This window comes from Tursiops truncatus, chromosome 1, assembly GCF_011762595.2.
Source record: "Tursiops truncatus isolate mTurTru1 chromosome 1, mTurTru1.mat.Y, whole genome shotgun sequence".
NCBI classification, from domain to species: Eukaryota; Metazoa; Chordata; class Mammalia; order Artiodactyla; family Delphinidae; genus Tursiops; species Tursiops truncatus.
This window is the reverse complement of record NC_047034.1, coordinates 5,819,734-5,841,173: the sequence shown is the minus strand read 5'-3', so window position 1 is coordinate 5,841,173 and position 21,440 is coordinate 5,819,734. Positions and strand designations below refer to the sequence as shown.

At 36.0% G+C, this 21,440-nt stretch overlaps 1 protein-coding gene across 4 annotated transcripts in view; it reads right to left on the bottom strand.

Annotated features, from left to right (window-relative positions):
- KCNT2 (potassium sodium-activated channel subfamily T member 2) overlaps positions 1-21,440 on the bottom strand; it is a 372,171-nt gene that overhangs the window by 93,826 nt on the left and 256,905 nt on the right. For all 4 annotated transcript variants that reach the window (XM_073800193.1, XM_073800198.1, XM_073800201.1 and 1 more), the window contains 4 exons: positions 15,399-15,548; positions 13,793-14,022; positions 6,378-6,591; positions 3,879-3,984 (listed from right to left, as the gene is read on the bottom strand). In XM_073800193.1, coding sequence (XP_073656294.1) covers positions 3,879-3,984; positions 6,378-6,591; positions 13,793-14,022; positions 15,399-15,548 — 700 coding nt within the window. The remainder of the gene's footprint in view (positions 1-3,878; positions 3,985-6,377; positions 6,592-13,792; positions 14,023-15,398; positions 15,549-21,440) is intronic.

Sequence of the window (21,440 nt, the reverse complement as noted above, 5' to 3'; positions counted from 1 at the left end):
AAAATTATACAAAGAAAGGCCATTTTTATACTCCACTAATATTGGGTAAAAATATTTAGAAGATCTGGAAATGTGAAATTAATCTAACCTAGTAAATCCTTTGTTTTCTAACAAATTTGAAAATAGTTACATTTTTCTATGCCAAGTTCTCCAGCCTGAAGGTGTGCATGGACGAGACAAATGAATTGCAGGTATGCAGCTTGATCTGGGGAAGGAAAAGGCAGCAACACAGTGTACACATGTTCCACTGCAAACTGAAACTTGCTGCCAGATGACGTCTGGGTATCAATATTAAGGAATCGTCACAAGGAGTATGTATATCAAAGCATCATGTTATATACCTCAAATATAGACAATTTGTATTTCTCAATCATACCTCAATAAAGCTGGAAAAAAGTAAATCATCTGCCTCTGACTTTATTTCCAGAAATAGAGTAATATTAAAATTAAATAACCTTGGAACATTCCAAGTATGGAATACCAAAAGGATGGATATCAATATCGAAAGGGATTTTTTTTTTTGGTTAAAAAACAAAAATTAAAAGAAAAAAACCCTAATTGTCTAAATGTATACCTGAGCTGGCAAGATAACGATGCAAATACTGAAATGTAAAATACTAATGTTAACAATAATAACAACAAATTACCAAAATGTGTTTCCTGAGGATATTTTGCTACCTCCTAGGGAGCTAGAATTTACTGGACTTAGCATTATTAAATCAAGATGCTTTTAAACAAAATTATCTGCCTGGATAATTGCTTTAGTGTTCTGGGTTTTTAATCTTTATACGTCTTTATGAGGGTTTCTTTTTATTTGGGTTGAGATTTGTTGATTCTCTGTGGATTCATCATCAACTCTGGAATGTTCTCTGCCTTTATTCTTTAATAAAAAGTTACAGAACATTGTTGGGAACAAGGTACTTTGAGTCAGCAGAAGCAATAAACACCAGAATTAGAATCACAAAGATTACAGATTTCACTGTTATAAGATTCAGAATAGAAAATGAGCGTGTTTACTATGTTTAAAGAAATAAAAGAGAACATTCAAAGCAAGAGCAAAGAACAAGAGGGTATTTAAAATATTCACTTAGATGTTTAAAGAAATTGCATATACTCTATTCTGGAACTAAAAATATAACAATTAAAAACAGAAGCTCAAAAGATGATTTAAATTGCCCATTTGATGCATCTGAAGGGATCAACTGCATGATTGAGTTGAAGTAATTACTCAGAATACAGAAAGAAAAGAGAAAGTAGTATGGAAAAATTAAGATACTTGGAAGATAGTGTGAGAATGTCTAATACACATTTAAAAAGAATACCTGAAAAAGAGATGCAAGAATCAGCAAGAAGCACTATTCACATAAATATTGACTGAGGATTTTCTAGAATTAATGAAATATCCAAATCCTCAGGTTCTGGAAACCCAATGAATCCTAATCCAAATAAATAAAGAGAAATCCAGTGTCATACACATTGTCATAGTGCAGAACAGCCAAGACAAGAAGAAGATCTTAAAAGCAGCCAGAGAGAAAAGAGAGCTTTAACTACCAGAAACACAAATTAGAACGATGGCCGACCTCTCATCAGCAGTGTGGAGCACAGAAAGTAGTAAATAGAATCCTAACAGGCTAAAAGAAAAAGAAAATTCAGAGCCTGGAATTGGACACCCAGCAAAACTATTCTTCAAGAAGGAGGACAAAATAAGGACACATCTAGGGAAAGTGAAATTGAAAGAGTTTACCACTAACAGGACCTCATTAGTAGAATTTCTAAAAGTAGATTTCTAATCATGGAAGTAGGAAGATCAATCCAGCAGGAAGGATTAAGGCATAAGAAAGAATGGAGAAATGGGGAGTGGTAAAGGAGAAGGACAGGTAGTCTTCACTGGAAGTATGATTGGAGAATTACTACTATAGACAGGATCTGAAGCCACATGAAATTAGGTCACTTACAAAGAGATTGTGGAAGGAGAGGATGACAGGCTGAGGCTGAGATTATTAAGAACTTCATTTTTATGAGATCAAATGAGGTAAAAGAACTAATTTAGAAGATTTAGAAGTAGCTCAACTAGTAAGAAAAAAAAAGAAATAGAACAAGGACAAAACAGGGAATTTAGTATTGATAAACCTTGACCAAAAGGAGCCTGCTGATACTAATGCAAAACGGACTGGGCAACAAAATACCTGCTCACAGACTTCATGGACACAGTAGGATTGGCTGCATAACCCCATCTGCTAATCGCAAAATGGGCACTCATTTACAGAGCAGACCACCACCTCCAGCCAGACTAACGCCACCTAAAGAATGGATAACCCCAGATGTTATCGGCCAATCAACAATACTCGGAAACATCGCTTTTTTACTTTGGTGAAGAGACAACTTGTCTTTTGGCTTTAAAAGACTGTTTCTCCTCCAGCAAGCCTCATCTCTGAAAGCTTAACTTTTCCTGTATCAGGTTCCCTTCTTGGGAATCTGTGGAATCATTTTGACTCTTTGGTTTCCCAACATTACTTTCATCTTTGTGTGTTAAAAAGTAAAATGCCACCAGATGTGGCATTTTAAATAAAAGGCTCAGAGAACATGATATTATTTTGGAAATCCTCTTTAAGGAAAAAAACACAAAAGTCATACATAAAAAATCAGTCACAGGTTCTTGGAAGGGGCCAATACAGGAGAAGGGCTCTGAAGCTTAAGATGCATCAAGGTTACCAAAGATGCAGAGCGAGCCAGTGCTAGAAATGCTGTGAAGCAGGAAAGCAAAACAAGGACTGACAAAAAATAAGGCATCGAGAGACGGAACTGTCCACCTTAATGGACCCAGATGAACATCTGGGAGCAGGGGTAAGGGTTCACAAAAAATCTTTAGGAAGATAGAGGCAGAAATTTTCTAATGATCTGCTAATCTTCCTCAAGAGTGACAGCTACAGCCAAGATTCATAATGTTTATCACATGGAAAAACTAATAGTAGTAAAAATATTAACAAAATGTATTAAGTGCCTATACATTTATTACGTTCCTGGCACTGTGAAAAGCTTTCTCCATGCACGAATTTATATCATCTTCACAAGAACCCTATAAGGTTCATATTAAAATTACAAGCATTTTGGAGATATGGAAACTGAAGTTTAATGATAATGTTATTTGCCCAACTGGCTGAGCCTGGAAGCAGAGAGCTGGGATTTTAACTCCAGCTAACTCCAAAATATAGAATAAAAGAAGAAGTTCCTGGTTAGAATTAGTGGCACGTTTTAATTTCTGAGAGATTGGGGGTTTGAGAGTCTTCTCTTTATCCGCTCTCTGACTCATCATGAAAACAAATTCTTACCCAGGTCATGTCCAATGGCCATACTGTGAAAGAGAAAGATTCCTGCTTTCTTGGAATCTTTCTGTTTCGGATGGTTTCTCCTGAATATCAAGGCAGGAACCAAGAACTACTATAAAATCTTTAAGAAAGGGGACATTATGCAAGACACTTCCAGTCTAATAATTCAATAATGAATTATGACTAATTTCACCATGTCAAGCGATTCCACTTTGAGATTTGAGGCAAAAATGTCTAGTAAAATAAATAGAGCGCATCTGGCCAAAATGATCTGGGGAGACTCTGGTTTGAGGCTCTGGCATCTTTGTTTTTCTCTTTGAAACAATGACTGACCAACTCATTGGCTACATTAGTAGAGGGTAAAGCACTTGGGTAACCTTTAGTGCAGTTAAGAAAGTAAAACTCACCACTTTATGTATTACATTTACATTTGAAAGATAATATTCTTTTAACATATTTCAGTCAAATGACTATACAAAATTATTTAAATACATGTAATTACACAATGCCATCATTTTAGTTTTACAGAAAATAACAGCAGTAAGTGCTTACCTTGTCTAGTCTTAAGCAGCAAAATGGCACTTTTTCATGAAGGAGATGACAAAAAGTGGGTGAACTTCCTATATATGGAGAGTAAGGTGGGTAGCCTTTAGCATATCTGTAAAACAATAGGAAATACTGAATTGCCTTGAATTAAGGCAGGCAAAGTCAGACAATCAAGTTATAGCCATGTTCCTCTACTTTGATAAAGTTAGATGCAGTAATTCTTTATTTTGATATGGACATAGTTTAGAACAGGGCCCATGGACCTAATCTGGCTCATCACATGGTTTTGTGAACTAAAGTAGTTTTAATATTTTTAAATGGTTGGAAAAACAAGTCAAAAGAAGAATAATATTTCAGCTCGTGAAATTATATGAAATTTAAACTTCAGTGTCCAGAAGTGAGTTTTGTCAGAACACTGTCATGCTCACTCATTTTATGAAGCTTTCACGCTTCAGAAACAGAGTTGAGTAGTTGGGGCAAAGACCACATGGTCCATAAAGCTGGAAATATTTACTAGCTGGTTCTTTCCAGAAAAAGTTTGCCAATCCTCAGTTTAAAAGATTTAGACACATTTTAGAAAATAGTAATGTTAATCTTTACAAAATACATTAAAGCAAAATGCATTATTATGATTCACTCTATCACTATTCATCAGTCATGGATGCATAACCAAAAAAGAGTAAATCATTTTAGACTGAGTAAATTATTCCATCAGACCCACACAAAAGCCAGAGTTTTTGCTGGAATCACGCTTACATATTATCAAAGATGCTCAGTTTATTTGCTGACTTTATAAATATAGTCACATTATGGTTGTAAAATTTTCAAAATGAAACTATCAAAAAGTAGCAGCACAAATGAAAATTAAGAAATAAAAGAGAATTTAGTAGAGGCAAAGTTATTTTATCCAATATGAAAGCTCTTTTTTGATAAAGAAAATTTATCTTTCAAACCAAGACATTTCAAATCTAGTTATTCCAGACATCATTAGCTAGGACGGTAAAATGGAGAACACTTTGCAAATTTAGAAGTTGATAGTCTCCCACTATTACTTCGACATCTTTTTCATTTTTCTAGATATAAAAAAAAATTCCACCTCAGTTTTTTCAGTACATGTAAAGAAAGAATTTGTATCACACCACACAACACCATTTCTAGAAATATACTGGTGGTCCAATCTCTTCTTCTTCCTGTCAAATATTTCATAAATCTATTTGAGTATTATTAATTTCTTGGAGAGTGGACTTGTCTTCTGTGGGTATGTGTAAGTTTCTTGTAATAAATATTTAAAAGTGTGAAGGAATAACAGAAGGATTTTTCTAAGTTTCAATTATATTTCAGTTCATTTTAGTTCAGTTCAACATTGATTGAACTTCTATTATATGAAAAATATTAGAAGTGTTTGAATGATGTTACCTTTGCCACTACGACCAATACTACACCAAATAGTATTTAATACTCATTGAATGCTTACTCTGCACAAACCATTGTCCTAAGCACATTACTCTATTACCTCAATTAATCTTCATATGAACACTATTTACAGATAAAGCATCGTGGGTCAGAAGATTTAATCAAAGTCACTGGCACACAACCAGTATAAGGTAGAACTGCCATGGGACACAAATTCCTTCAGACTCCACTGTCAAGACTGTTGAACACTGTGCTTTCCTCATGAAATGCCAACAGGGCTTCACTGGTGGTGCAGTGGTTGAGAGTCCACCTGCCGATGCAGGGGACACGGGTTCGTGCCCCCGTCCGGGAAGATCCCACATGCCGCGGAGCGGCTGGGCCCGTGAGCCATGGCCACTGAGCCTGCGCGTCCGGAGCCTGTGCTCCGCAACGGGGGAGGCCACAACAGTGAGAGGCCCGTGTACCGCAAAAAAAAAAAAGAAATGCCAACATAATATACGACAAGTAAACAAACTCTACTGTAGGCTAAAATGTGATTAATAGCTTAAACATTGATACTATCTGTTATGGAATCTTAGTAAAGAGAACTAGTACTTCCTTTATTCATTCATTCAAAATATTATTGATGTATCCTGAATAAAAATGATTGCTGAATGCTGAAATAAGAGAAGCTTAATGGAAGAAGCTGCATTACATGTCATTGAATAATTGATTGAACTTCAATATGGAAGTGAAAAAATAAATTAGAGGTAGAAGGTACATTATAATTCAACAAAATCATATAATTATGAAAATACAAACTGTATCCTTAAAGAAAAATATGTAAAATATGATATAGGTTATATCATGGAAATGCTGATTTACCTATTTTTTTCTTTAAGGATAAAGGATAATATAGAGAAAAATGAGGCTGTCAATAGCTGTTGAAGCCAGAAATTTGAGGACTTAGGTTACTTTATCATCAAGAGAGATACTAGCTAATAGGAAGGGTGTTTTGGTAGAAGCATGTAGGATTGATTCTAGGATGTCCAGAAGGGAAGGATATTAGTTTTTCATGGCAAGCACAAATCCCAGTAAATCTTACAAACATACTCCACATTTGAGGACATTTCTTCATCTGGTGTAGTTTCATCTTCTGATTGATCACTTAGAAGATCGCATGTTTGAAGTGATGACGTATCTGCAACCTCTAAAACGGGAGCAATGCTGGGTCTTCTGACTTCTTTGTTTCCTTCTGAAGGAAGAGACAGGGTAGGGCCACTTGCTGACCTACAGCTTGTGTCTTGCAAGTCTATGGCCACAGTACCTGGAACAATGAGACATGAAAATCCATCAAAGCATTTGCCACCTAACCTATAGGACCTGTCAATCATTTAATGATCAAAGTGAGATGAAATACAGCCAGAATAACCAGGAAATATATGATATACTGTTTATCCTTTAATCTCAAAGGTTATTTATTTCTTTTTAATATGGGTATTTTTGCCCACATGGATAAAAAAATTTCTGTATTTGTGCAAAAGTGTATTTGCTGCAACCAGCTCTATAGTATGAAACATAAGATTTGTGAAATCCTGAAATACTTAGAAATTTCAGTTAAAAAAATACCTTGTTTCCATTTATATTTATTTAAAATTAATGAAAAAAATTTAGGCCATTTGCATTTTGTGGGTTTCTCATTATATCTTTTTCCCCCATTTTTTTATCTTTCTCTTACTGATTTATAACCGCTTTTTTACATTAGAACCATTAATGTTTATGTTTATTCAGCAAATATTTATTAAGTACTCTGTGTGGCAAGCACTAGTCTAGGCACTTGAGATATGCAAGGAACAAGGCAGACAAGGTTTCTACACATACGGATTTATCTTTAAGATAATCAAGTGGACAGAGAAGTGAAAAAAGTAATTCCTGATAACGCCAAATACCATGCAGAAAATAAAACAGAATTATGTGATATGGAATAGTGGGGATGGGAAGCGGGAGGAGGGATGAGCTTTTCACTAGGCGATGACAAGGGCTACTCTGAAATCACGACATTTGATTTTTTTGACCTAAAAGAAAATCATGAGCACAGGAGCCACGGAAATACCTTGGGGCAATAAGAAGAGCGAATCCAAATAGCTTAAGGCTTTTGAATTCTTGGGATACTCAAGGAATAGTAAGCGGAAGAAACGACTTCCTTTGAGATTTTAAATTAACATTTAAAAACTAGTCTAAACATCAGTATATGGAAAGTGGATGTCTCTCCCCTTCTGGTAGAAATAATCCAATCTAACGGATGACTGCCTCCATATTTTATGATAACTCACTTCATGTATGCTTTTATGGATAGCCGGTCATCCTTCTGAAAGCCCTTAGTCCTCATTTCGTCTCATTCTTCGAAGCAACTATTAAAACACTCTCCACTTCCTTCAGACTTCTGTCTGACCTTGCCACCTTCTTCACTGTAACAGCCTGAGTTTGTAAAGGGGGGGAAAAAACTCATGGGTTTTGGCATCTCAATGTTTCTGAGTGTGAAAGTTGATAGAAACAAGAGACTGGGGAGAATATCTGGGTATTCCTCAACATTGAAATGTGGGAGGTCAGGTTTTAGAGGCTAGTACCTCTTCATATACTATACACAACACTCAGATTAGAGGGAGGGGTGGGCTGGTGTGTCTACAGTCAACAGGGAAGACTCCTGCGAGGGGCCTGTAAGAATATGTCTAGAGCTGCTGTGCCCGAGGAAAGGACGTGATGACCAGCAGTCAGCAATTCCAGTATCTGAGCAGAGACAAAGGCGGTTGGCATCAGAAGCTGTACACTTGGCCACTGTTTTAGCACCATAAATAAGGATTAATTTATAATTCAATCTATCTTAGAGGTGAGATGGGGATCTTAGAAAAACTGAGATTGACTTTTCCACTAATCAGGTGACTGGATCTGATCAAACATGAAATTTTATAAGGTTGATTTATCGAAATAAAGCCATATGATATGATTTGCATCTTAATACTATTAATCCAAATCCGTATTTATGACGTTTATCCCCTGCAGATGACCACGTCGTCTAATTCAGAGAGAAAAGAGAAGTTACGGCAGAAGAAATCCTTCAACTTCTTCAAGCAAATGAACATGAGAGTTTCACCAGACATTTTTTTTCCCCCTCATTTACGTTTGGAATGAAACAGACATACCTCCATTTATGTAAAACTAAGCCCTACTCTTGCGGTGGGGATAAGTCCCCACCTGCTTCCTAAGGAACCATGTTCTCTGAATTCCACCCCCTCCCAAATATGTCTCCACATCACCTCCAGTTACCTCTTCACCATCTTCCTGACCAACACAGGAAATGTGGTCTCTCCCTGACAATTCTGCCAACACTGATATCTGGCACTAAGCTGGGCTTGGGGGATATGACCAAGAGAAAGTCAGAATTTAGCAGAGGGAAGACACAATTTTAGAAAGCAGTCACAGTTACAGAAACAAGCTCTTCTTTGAATCCTTCCTTCCCCTAACAAAACCTGGCTCTTCTCCGATATCTTTCCCTGCAGTTCTGAAGGCTGCAACACCTAAAGAGATGTCTGTGTTTTAGAAGTGGGGAGATACCCTCAATGTTCTCACTGCCTCTTTCAGACCATTTTCCTTTCATCCCCTATAATACACCAGCTCTGTACCCAGTATCTTTCACTATTTTCTTTGTTCAGTCCTGTGTCTGTCATCCCACATAGTGTTGTTTTTTTTGTAATTGAAGTACTGCTAACAACATTATATTAGTTTTATATTAGTTTCAGGTGTACACATAGTGATTTCATGTTTTTTTTATAGATTATACTCCACTAATGGCCTTTTCTCCCATCATTCCTTAGCCATTCACTTTCACGGTCATACCCTAGATTTTATAATTACTATTGATTACACATAAGCTCTATTTCTGGCATCTCATTCTTTGATACTTATTGTCACCTCTTCTCTTGCCAGCTCCCTCCTTTTTGATTCCCACTGGAACTATAATCTATTCAATTCACTAGATTTTCAGTCTCCTTCAACCAACAGATGTCTTTTCACTTCCTTACCTAAGTTAAGTTCCATGGTCCATCACTGTACTCATTCTCTTACCTATACTCCTGATTAACTTGCCCTTCTCACTTTCTTGCACATCTACCATTGCCACCAAGTCTTTTCTTTGCACTCTTTTTCAGCACAACTTTTTCAGAGTCATCTAGACCTAGTTTCTCTACATTGTCTTCTGCCATTCTGTCATAAACCCCTCTGACCTGGCATTCTCCACTACCACGTCATTGAAAGGGCTGTTATCGAGGCAAAGAACACTGTTTTGCTAAATTCAATGGCCAGTTCTCAGTTCTCATGTTATTTGACCTACTAGCAGCATCAGACATGGCTGGTGACTCCACCCTCTGCATACACTTGATTCATTTGGGACCCAGGACAGGACACTCATCTGGTTTCCCTGCTACCTTGTAGTAGCTCCTTCTTCGTCTCCTTTGCTGGTTTCTTCCCATCATCCTGATATTAATATTGACGTGCTGCAGGATTTGGTCCTTTGTCTTTATCCCTTTTCTGCCCACAATCATTTTCTCAATGATCTTGTTCAGTCTCATGGCTTTAAATATAATACATAAGCTCAGGAATCCAAAATTTACTTTTTCAGCATACACCTCTCTCCTGAACTCTAGACTCTTACCTCTTTTTTTTTTTTTTTTTTTTTTTTTTGGGTACGTGGGCCTGTCACTGTTGTGGCCTCTCCCGTTGCGGAGCACAGGCTCCGGATGCGCAGGCTCAGCGGCCATGGCTCACGGGCCCAGCCGCTCCGCGGCAAATGGGATCCTCCCGGACCGGGGCACGAACCTGCGTCCCCTGCACTGGCAGGCGGACTCTCAACCACGGCGCCACCAGGGAAGCCCCTAATCTCTTGTTTGACATCTTCCTCTCAATGTCTAACAGATATTTGAAATTCACTGTGTCCCAAACTGAACTCTGTATCTCCCCTGGCTCCCACTAAACCTTTACTCCCCCACCCTCATTGATGGCCATTCCCTTTTTCCTGCTGCTTATATGAAAAACCTTGAGTTCTTTACACTTCTCTTTTTCTTACAGTTCACTTCCCATTCAGCAGCAAATCCTGGCTCCTCTACCTTCACAGTATACACAGAATTTTTTTTTTCTTTTTTACCAATGCCGCTTGAAAATACACTGGATCCTTGACCTAAAGCATTTATTCTCAACAGCAGCCAAAGTGATTGTGTTAAAACGGAGTTCAGCACAGGTGAGATCACGCTGTTCCTCTGCTTAGAACTTTATCGTGACTCCCACTTCACTCAGAGTAGAAGCTACAACTCTTACATTGACTTAAAAAGCCCAACATGATCTGACCTCTTTTTACCTTTTCCCTCTCATCTCCTGTACTCTTACCATCAAATCATCATGTTTGAGTCACGAAGGCCTCTTCTATGTTTTCAAATTAATTTTTATTGGTGTATAGTTGCTTTACAATGTGTGTTAGTTTCTGCTGTACAGCAAAGTGAATCAGTTGTACGTATACATATATCTCCTAGTTTTTAGACTTCCTTCCCACTTAGGTCACCACGGAGCACTGAATAGAGTTCCCTGTGCTATACAGTAGGTTCTCATTAGTTATCTGTTTTATACATAGTATCAATAGTGTATATATGTCAATCCCAATCTCCCAATTCTTCCCACCCACCCCCCTTCCCCCTTGGTATCCATATGTTTGTTCTCTACGTCTGTGTCTCTGTTTCTGCTTTGCAAATAAGATCATCTGCATCATTTTTCTAGATTCCACATGTATGCGATAATATACGACATCTGTTTTTCTCTTTCTGACTTACTTCACTCTGTATGACACTCTCTAGGTCCATCCACATCTCTACATATGACCCAATTTTGTTCCATTTTATGGCTGAGTAATATTCCATTGTATACGAGGGCCTCCTTACTGTTCCTGGAGCACATCGGTCAGGCTCCTACTCCCACTTTAGGGCCTTTGTACTGGCTATTATCCCTGAAGGAATGTTCTTCTTTCAGGCAATCACAGGGATAATTCCCTCATTTTCTTCAAGTATTTTCTCAAATGTCACCTTTTCCATGAGGCCTACAATCCACTCAAAAATCCAGTTCTCCCAAAATTCATACGCACTTTTACTAGCTCTGTTTTCTTCTCTCTTTTATCTTATTACTCATCACCTTCTAACATACTAAATAATTTACTTTTTGTTTTTTTATATATGTTATTTATTGCAAGTCTTCCCCATGATAGAATGTTAGCTCTGGGAGCTAGGGATCTCTGTCTGCTTGTTCTCTAATCACAAATACTTATAAGAGTTCCTGGCACACACTAGGTACTCAATAAGTAATTCTTGAATACGTGAAAGAAATGAATAGAACTGCTATGGAAGAGAAATAATCATGTTATATCAATGACAATCAGATTTACTTAACAAAGTCCAAGCAGGGCCAGGAAATATGCCTCAGAGGGGGTGATATTGGGACTGAGATGCAAAGGATTAGAAGTAGTTACATAGGCAAAGTTGGGGGCTGAGGAGTAAATGCCGTCCGAAGAAACAAAGCATTAAGGTCCACTGGTGAAAAACCATTAGGGAAGATTGAAATGAATTAATATGATGGGGGCTTAGGAGAGCAATTGAAGAGATGATGAAAAACCATTAGTGAAGACTGAAAGAAATTTAGTATGATTGGGACTTAAGAAAGCAATTGAAGGGATGGTAAAATGTGGGACTAAAAATATAAGAAAGAATCATTAAAAAAAAAAACTTTAAGTAAAGTGACAGTGTAATTTATCTTCTAAATTAAGATATTCCTGAGAGTCAAAGTAGAGTTCTGTTAATAACGACACCAGGAAAATGTATATAAACCGGTACTGTCCTGGGAAAACTGGGATTACCTCATGTAAAAAAGAGGTTTTGATCATCCAATTATAAGCCATGTTATAAAATTTAGACTTTTTTCCCAATGGCTCATAGGAAGCAATTAAAAAGATTAATGCAGGAGAATGACTATAACATTATGTAAACATTATTACTCTAGTTGCAAGGTGGAGGACAGTGTAGGGCAGCAAGGCCGGAGGCGTGCAGAAAAGATTGGGGGCATGATGCTGCAGTGGAGAGAAAGGATGAGAGAGGTTCAGACTGACCACACTGATAGCACTGAGAATGGACACAGAAATGAATGACATTAGGGGCTACTTAATGATCAGATTTAGTAGAATTCAGTGAATTATGAAGTATAAGAGGAGAGGAATCGTAAAAGTCAGACTTGTGGCATTACCAATCAGAGGATGATGATGTCCCATTTGTTTTTAGCAAAAAAAAAAAGGAGGTGGAAATGGTTTTGAATGAGGGGGGAAAGATTAGTTCAATTTGAATATGCCGCGTCGGTTTTTCCTGTAGGCACTCAGATAGAAATAACCCACGGACAGTTGAATATATTGTTGTGAAGAGAGGTTTAAGGTAATGATTTAGGTAAGGGAAGCATCAATTTATGGAGGACAGTTGAATCTCTGAGATCAGATGTGACTATTTAGGGAAAATGAATGTACAGGATGCAGAGGAAAAGCACTAGAGCATTTTAAGAACTGTCACACGCTGCGAAGATGTCCACTGGACTTAGTGACAAAGAGGAGAGTGGTGGCCTTGCCAGAGGAGTTTCAGTAATATAATGATTGCAGATTTCAGACTAAACTGGTAGAGACGTGAGGGAACGATAAGATTTCAAGCTGTCAACCGCAGACAGCTCTTTAGAGGAATTTACATGTGAAAATGATGTCGTAACATGAGGTCCAGAAGTGTGTGTGTGTGTGTGTGTGTGTGTAGAGAGGTGAAGTCAGAGAGAGAGACAGAGGGAGGGAGGAGAGAATGAACCAGGGATTTTGAAAAAAAAAAAAAAATTAGGTAATGAGTTTGAATAAAAGACTGAAGTCCCTAAGGGGGAAATGGAGAAGGGTCCATGGCATAAGTGAATGCATTTATACTAAAATATTAGAAGTTAAAAGAAGAAACTCATTTTCCTTGTGATAGAAACTAAATGCTTATAGGTGTGTAGGTGGTTTGGTGGCAAAATTTAAAGGAAATTCTTATTTGTCTGAATTTTTTTTTTTTAATTTCTGTGTCACAGAAGCCAAGTTCTACGATGAGAATTAGATGGATAGGAGAGTTTTGAGAAAAATGGAGAGTATTTGAAAGAACCACTACTGATAACTGAATAGAGAACTGACAAATATAGAAGTGTCAGGTGCTTATATACTAATCAGATATATGAAATCATCGTTAGAAGTTTTGAATTAGCTTAATTTCTTACCAATTTAACAGATTAGAAATTTTGTTCTGTAATACTTAGCTATACCAAGTTTGTAATACACACAAGTATGTTTTAAATTTGGCTTTGGAATTTTAAGAAAAATTAAAGTATATTTATTATTCTTTTCAAAGAAAGAGACTAATGATGTTTCCAAATGTATTTATACTTACCCATGCTGGCAATTATGCTATGTACAGGTAATCTAGATGGTCCATGATAAAATGACCTTGATACATTGCTTTTTTTCTGATGGTCGTGGTTTTTAAATGCTGAATTCTCTTCTTTGGTAATATTAATATAGAAACATATATCTGTAGCACTCATAATATATCGAGGACCTGGATTCAGCAAAATGTTTTTATTATCCTCCCTCCTAATACCAATCAAGCAGACACCAAACCTTAATTTAAAAAAGAAAATAAAAGAGTTTAAGGGTTAAATTCAGCAATTAGTTGTTTTTTTTTAAAGTTCACATATGTAAGAAAATAATTAAACTTTATAAGTCAGAGAAAAATTAAAACCTCAAATAAGAACATTTGAAAGCTTGAAAAGATCCTAAAAGTTCAAGGCTCTTGTTTTTAAAGGAAAAAAAAAAAACAACTATGTCCTTAGTGTGTTGTGAAATCAATTTAGTTAATTAAGACTATATATGTTTTTTAATAAAAAAGAATGGAATAAAAGATAATAGAAATATCAGAGTACATATCATTTAGTAAGGGTAAGAGTTTTATTGTAAATTTTGTGTGTGTGTACTGGGTCTTACCATAAAATGTATACCTTAATTTGGTCAAAAAAGATAAAACAGTATTTCTTACTTTGGTCAAAAAAGTTTGACAGCCATTGGCTTAGGGGAGAGGAAGAAACTTACTCAAGGTCACAAGAGAAAGAATTAGGGTCCCTAAATTTATTTTTGTTCTGTCATGAATTTTAGAAAAAAATTTAGAAAAAAAAATTAAATAGCATTGAATAGGTACACAACTTAATTAGGAGAAATAATAACCACTAAATGTAACAGGTGTTACTTAAAATTTCTTATATACTTTTTCAGGTTATGTTCCAAACACAAAACCTTCTGAATATTTTTATCTCAATATGTCTTACAGTGTTACAAATAAATCAAACTTAAAAATATTTTTTAAATATAAAAAAGTATATAAACAGAATCATGTTGGGAATTAAAGTAGAATACTTTAGATATTAGATTACTGGAATATACTAGATTATTACAAATCTTAAAAATGTTATATTAATATTTTATAATACTAATAATATATTATTTTCATGTTAGACATACTTTTTATTTCTTAAGTAAAGAATTTCTCTCAAAAAGAACAAAAATAATAATGTTCTATGTTTGAATTGGAAGGTACTATCATTTATTTTTTAACTTATTTTTCTGGACAAAGCAAGTTTTAAAAAAATGTCTAGCTTTTATAAATGTCATTTTTACTTTGTTTAAATTTTTCATCGCCACTTTAAAATTTAGATTTATAAAGGAGATTCATTTTCATGTGAATTTTTACAGGATTAAAATATTTTTAAAGATAAATTAAAAGATACTAAAGTCAATGTTCTTACTAAGTTATATGATACACCCAAGAATCTTAACTCGTAGAGACCATACCAAAGGCCAGAATTCAAATGTCTCAATAATTATGTCAAAAATTCAAGAATAATTGCAACTTATGAGCACCAATATGGGTTATATTATGGAAAACTGTGTTTAAAGGTATGACTGATTAATATTTTAATTCCACTCTGGAAGCAGAAACATACTTTTTGTGTGCATGGAAAGAAGCATAGGTGAAGCTCTTTCCTTCATATTCAGCAAAAAATGTACTTTCTTCCAAAACGATGTGGTACACTTCATTCCCAGAGCATCTGCCGTACATCTTCTGCCATTGTTCTGGCGATTGCTGGCCTTCTCTGCAACAAAAGCATACACACATACACACAGAGAGAGACAAACAGTGAATGTGGTTCAAAAAACAGTCCTTGTCATACATAATCTGGAGTTTTCCAACTGTAAGAATGGACAAGCACAGTTCAAAGAAGTTATCTGTGTGGTGCTCAAAATGATGACACAATTTACAAAGAGTTGCTATAAAAATTTCGAAACTAACACAACATAGAAGCTTGAGAGATGGCAAATTTTTAAAAAGTAGAAGGTTTTCACAATCCAGTTAATAAAAGCATTTACTGTGATCATGAAGCAGTGAGCTATAGCATCTGATTTTTAGTCTTTGTTTATGTATATCATGTCATGCATGACCTATATATAATACTTGTCTTATAGTCTCAGTAATACAGCCCACTTCATCCCCTTTATGATACCTGCTTGGCTCCTGTATGTAACTGACTTTGCTTTGTATTTAAAATTATGAATACATACCTCTCAAATTATCAGTTTGATTTTATAGAAAACATACTCTTAATTTCTATCCATATCATAGCAATGGATTTCTTCCAATTGTGTATCAGTTAAGAAAAGATACTTCTTTGTGATAAAAGTAAAGATCTCCAAAAGAGATTACCAGAAGTATTTTTTAAAAGGATATAAGTTTATCACAGAAAGTGCAGTTTCCTTTTTATTCTAGAATATTCTGCTCAGTGAGTTTGGAAATTTATTAAAAACTCAACTTATGACAAAATTTATTGTGAATATACAATAATGATTTTTCCCATTTTGTACAATAAATTCCATTTACTTTTGGTGAATAACGTTTATGAACTCTGTAAGTACAACAAATGAACCTTCTAGAAGAAAAGAGATGAATTTATAAAAATCAAAATATTTCATCATAACCTCTGTAGCTTCTGGATGGATTAAAGCAGACAAGTCATATTTATCATATTTTAAACTCTGAGTTTTGTCTGAAAACATAAAACATTTATAAACATTTTCAAAGTGTCAATAAATTTTTAAAAAACCATATATTTTCCAGGTATGTTTCACTTGCACTTCATTCCTTCTTAAGGATGTTTAAGGGTTAAGAGTCTGAGCCTTGGAGTCTGACTGCCTGATGTGAACCCTAACTCTGCAATCTTGGGTGAGTTATTTAACTTCTCTGTGATACTTTACTTCTGTAAAAAACATTATCAGTCTCACTGGGTTGGAGAAAATGCAGTAAATCAAGTAAATCATTTAGCAGATGTTGGGAACACAGTAATCTTCAGTAAATGTTAGCATCCATTATTATTTTGCTGTTATATCTTCCTCATTGCTGATTCGGGAGCCACTTTCAACATTCCTAGTCACAATATGAACAATATTGCTCTTAAAATCTTCACCCTTTCTTCTGTAACGTTAACATATTTTTGAAACTAGGAAAATAAAACAAAACACATTTGACTATTGACTATATATGGCTACACCTAACTACTACTTCCTAAGAATGATTGTTCTTGGTGGAGAAAACTCTTCCTTTGGCCAACAGAAATAAAACTATTTTTGGTAGGTAACATATTGCTACTTGGCAAGATAGTACTTGGCAAAGACAGAATTCGTTTAAAGGGCTGAAAATGTAAGAGAAGGTGCCAGTAATTCATCAGGGTTTGTTTGTCATCCAAAAGGCCTCATGGGGTCAAATAATTGTCACATAAGGGCACTAAATGCTATTCAAGAGAATCACAAATCTAATTCCAGCAGCTGAAATGGAAACACAATATGGTAACTTGGAAGGAAACAGAGAAGGACAGGGTCAGACAAGGACAGCTCTGATGACTTTCCTTAAATCACTTGCTGGTTCCATGCTATTTTATACTGGCACCTTTTTACCAAACATCTTTAATGAATCTCTAAATTCAGCTAATTGTAAATATATAATTCTTTTTGCTTTCACTTCATGTTAATTACTTGAGAAATGTTGGAAATGAGCAACTCCATCTACTACTAATGGGTATGTCCAAGTCTCACTTATTAATTCCTACATGAAATATTTATTGAGCACGTGGGAGGCGGCAAGAAAAGTTCTAGATTTCTAGGCGATGACAGTTGACAAAAAGGGCAGACGTACTTTCTTTCTTGAATCCTTTAGTGGAGGAAAACTGACAATACAGCAAATTATGTGTTGGAAGTGATAAGTGGTGGGGGAAAAATAAAGCAGAGAGGGAAATCGTTTTCAGGGGTGGATTGGAGTATAAATAGTATGACTGAGGAAGACCTCGCTGAGAGAATGACATTTAAGTAAAAATCTTGAAATGGATGAGAGAGGTAGTCACCGGGGAGAAGACTGTTTCTGGCAGAAGCAGCAGCAAGTGCTTCCCTGAGGCAGGGGGATGCCTGGTATGGCTGAGGAGAAGCAAGGAAGCCAGTTTGGCTGAGGTTGAGGAAGGAGGAGAAAATGAGGCCAGAGAAGTAACTGGCAGGGAGACAGGTCATGAAGGGATTTCTAAAATCTTACTACTTTGACCTTTATAGGGAAAATCTGCAAAAGATTCTGACTTATACTTCGCAAAAATCCCTCTGGTCATTGTCCTGAGAATAGACTGAAGCAGCAGCAATGAGCAGTGAGGAGTTTATTGCAATGATTTAGCAAGAAGATGATGGCTTGGACCAGGTGAGATCCTGGGTGTGTTCTGCAAGTGGACCTGAAAGTATCTGCTGATGGAAGAGAAAAATAAAAATAAACACCTTAAGTGCCCATGGCCATCAGAAATATGAAAATTAAATGAATAAATATCCATACAGATAAAAGTGAAAATGTAAGTACTAATGCTTATAAAGCACCATGGGGAAATCGCAAATACGAAATGTTAAAAGGATTAAGCAGCGCTAGGTGGCTCATTTAGTTAACCAGGTCCTAGGGAAGAAGACACATAAATCAGAGATAGTATATGTGGGCTTCACAAACATGTGGAATGTTTATTTTTTCTAAATTTGGAATGCTAGGTTCATGGATGCTCATAATAATATTCTTATACCTTTGAATAGCTGAAATATTTTCTAACAAATAAAAAATAAAATGCATCACCAAAGTGAAAACACAAACCAGGGCCAGTAGTAAGGATTTTAAGCTTTTTGTTGTTATATTTTTCACTGCTACCTTTCAAGGCAGCATTACAGGCTGCCCTATACAAGGCCTCCCTGCTTACCAACATTTTGAGACTAACTTTTATTTAGGCAGAAAGTAATATTTTCCCCTCTTACTATGAGGAATGTACCAACAATTTTTTTTCCAAAAAGCTACCCAGTTATTCAATTTATTGAATAGTCCATCTTTTCACACCCTGGTTTAAAATAACTCCCCTATCAAACACCAAATTCCTGTTGCCTATGGGCCTCGATCTCAACTTTCTAGTCGCTCAAATTGATTTGCCTCTACCCATTACCTAACACTACCTATGTCGACTATTGTAGCTATAAAATTGTTTCAAAATACATCAGGATAATCCCTCTCGTTATTATTCTCCTTCAAAAATTTTCTTGCTATTCTTGTCTCTTCATTTTTCCATACGAACTTAAAATCAGCTGGTTTACTTCAAAAAGAATACCTTTGATATGATTATTGGGATGATTAATAAATTTGGATGAAATTGACAGCCTTGTGATATTGACAATCTTCATTTGTATGTTTATTACTTGTCTATTTCTGCCACCATCTCTCACTCATCCTGCAGCAGGATGTAAGCACCAGAACGTCTCAGTCCATTGTCTATCCTGATCTCTGTGGGATCTCCAGTAAATAGAACATCTTCTAGAATACAGTGAATGTTCAAAAAATGTTTGTTTAATGACAGCATTTAATTCTTCTGACAATCTGTGAGATGCATGCTAGTATTATGCCCATCACACAGATAAAGAAACTGAGGCTCAATGGTTTCAAGTCTTTGGTCTTGCCAGCATGGACAGACCAAAGAATTCAACCCAGGCAGTCTGGCTACAAACACTGCCCCTTACTCCGAAGCTTCAGTTCTGAGTAACTCCAATATTTAGTGTGAATGTGTAGCTGTTCTATTTCTTTTCTTCAGGATACTAGAATGTGAGAGCCAAATTTTCCTTTTACCCTTATTAATAATACAAGGCATTTTATAGCCTGTAGATTTGTAAAAAACAAAATAAAAAACTTCTGATTTGTCTTCAACTTACCATTCTACCCGAATTTTCCTTTGTCTTTTCCCACTTTATGTATCTGGGGAGACTTAATTCAAGATTATTTTTGAATGAGAGGAAATGTATCATATAAATAATATATTTCCAAATATTTTATACAAGAGAATTCTTTAATTCTACCACTTAAGTAGCTCTTAAGTGGCACTTACCTATTTCTCCACCATCCACTCTTCCACTCCTAAAAACTGTGCTAACCCATCTCCTAGCTTCCTTGCTTCCTGTGTTGATTGGTGCTACATTAGGAGTGAATTTCAAAATCTCAAACCACTTCATGTCACTCTCCTGCTGAAAATAGTTAAAGGGCTTCCTCCTTCCATTTGAAAAAGGTGAACTTTCTTACCATCATTACAAAGCCCTCCTGACCTATGCCATGCCTGTCTTCCAAATTTCGAATATCATTCCTGTGTCGTTTCTCTTGAGTTCTCCAGCCATGAGCAGTCTTTAATTTCCCCTGAAGAAGAGACTCTCTTATCTTGGTCTTCTCACAATGCTGTTCTTTCTTCCTCCTACGCCTTCCTCGTTCCTGGACCCACAGCTCAGGCATTACTCTCTCAGCTGTGCGGTGGTGTACTTCCTTCATGATATTATAACACTAAATTGTATTAACTAATCCTTAATGTCTTGCTTCCCTGTGAAATAGGCCCCGTGAGGAAAGGGATCATGTCCTGTTTACCACTGTATCTCTGAGACAAGACATCTGTTCTGACACAGAGTAACTGCTTAATAAATGTTTTAAGTGAACAAAGAATAACCTAACAATGTTCTTCATGCTCAGTTACTAAATGTTCTGCTTTTCTAATCATATAATTCCTTTCTCCTTCACCAGAATCATGTTTTAGGTCTCACCAATTACCTTCCCCATGATGAATTTGCTGTTAGAATGTGAGGAGGACCTTCACTGAGTTTCATAATCATAAATGGATATGAAATGAACTTAACCTCAGCAGCAGTAAACAACACAAAAGATATTAAGGCTAAAAAAGCAAAGAATGGAAAGCTCCGTGAAAAGCCCTTTTAAAAAGACTTACTATGTGTTTATACTAATCAAATGAACATTTAGGGAAAATAGTTGGCTTGTGCATTTAATTCCTGTTAACCTCGAAGTAAACCCCAACCTGTAAAGTAGGATAGCCCGTAGTCTATTTCATACACTTTCGAGGCTGCTCTACCATATTGACTGGTAATTAAATAGTAATCAATTCTTCCTAGGCAGGTTTAGGTACACCTTTATTTTCAAAATAATGGCTGCTCCAGCTGTTTGTAAAGGTGTTAGTAGAAAAAGAAAGAAGGAAGAAGAGGAATATGAAAAGAAAATATTCTACTAAGAAAGTAAAGGAAGTACAGAACGAACGTGTATGCTCAGTACTTGAATCTCTTTAGATCTCTATTTGCCCTGAATAAAGGGTAATGCTGTGAAATCCATGCATCCAATACCATAGTCATGAGAGCCTTAGAAAAATGTCAGTGGGCAGCTTAGAAGGAAAAGAAGCTTGTGCCTGCTCTTGTCTGCATTTTAAACCCTTAACAAAGGTCTTAGTGAGAAAAATATTTGGGAAAAAAAAAAAAGGAAAGTGTAAGGACAGGTGATAGAGAATTGTTTATGAGAAAACAAACAAACAAACAAATGTCCGTTGAAGTAAATTACAACTTCCATGTTAAAATCTTCACGACCTTGTAGCCTTCAGCCATGCTCTGTCAAATTTCCA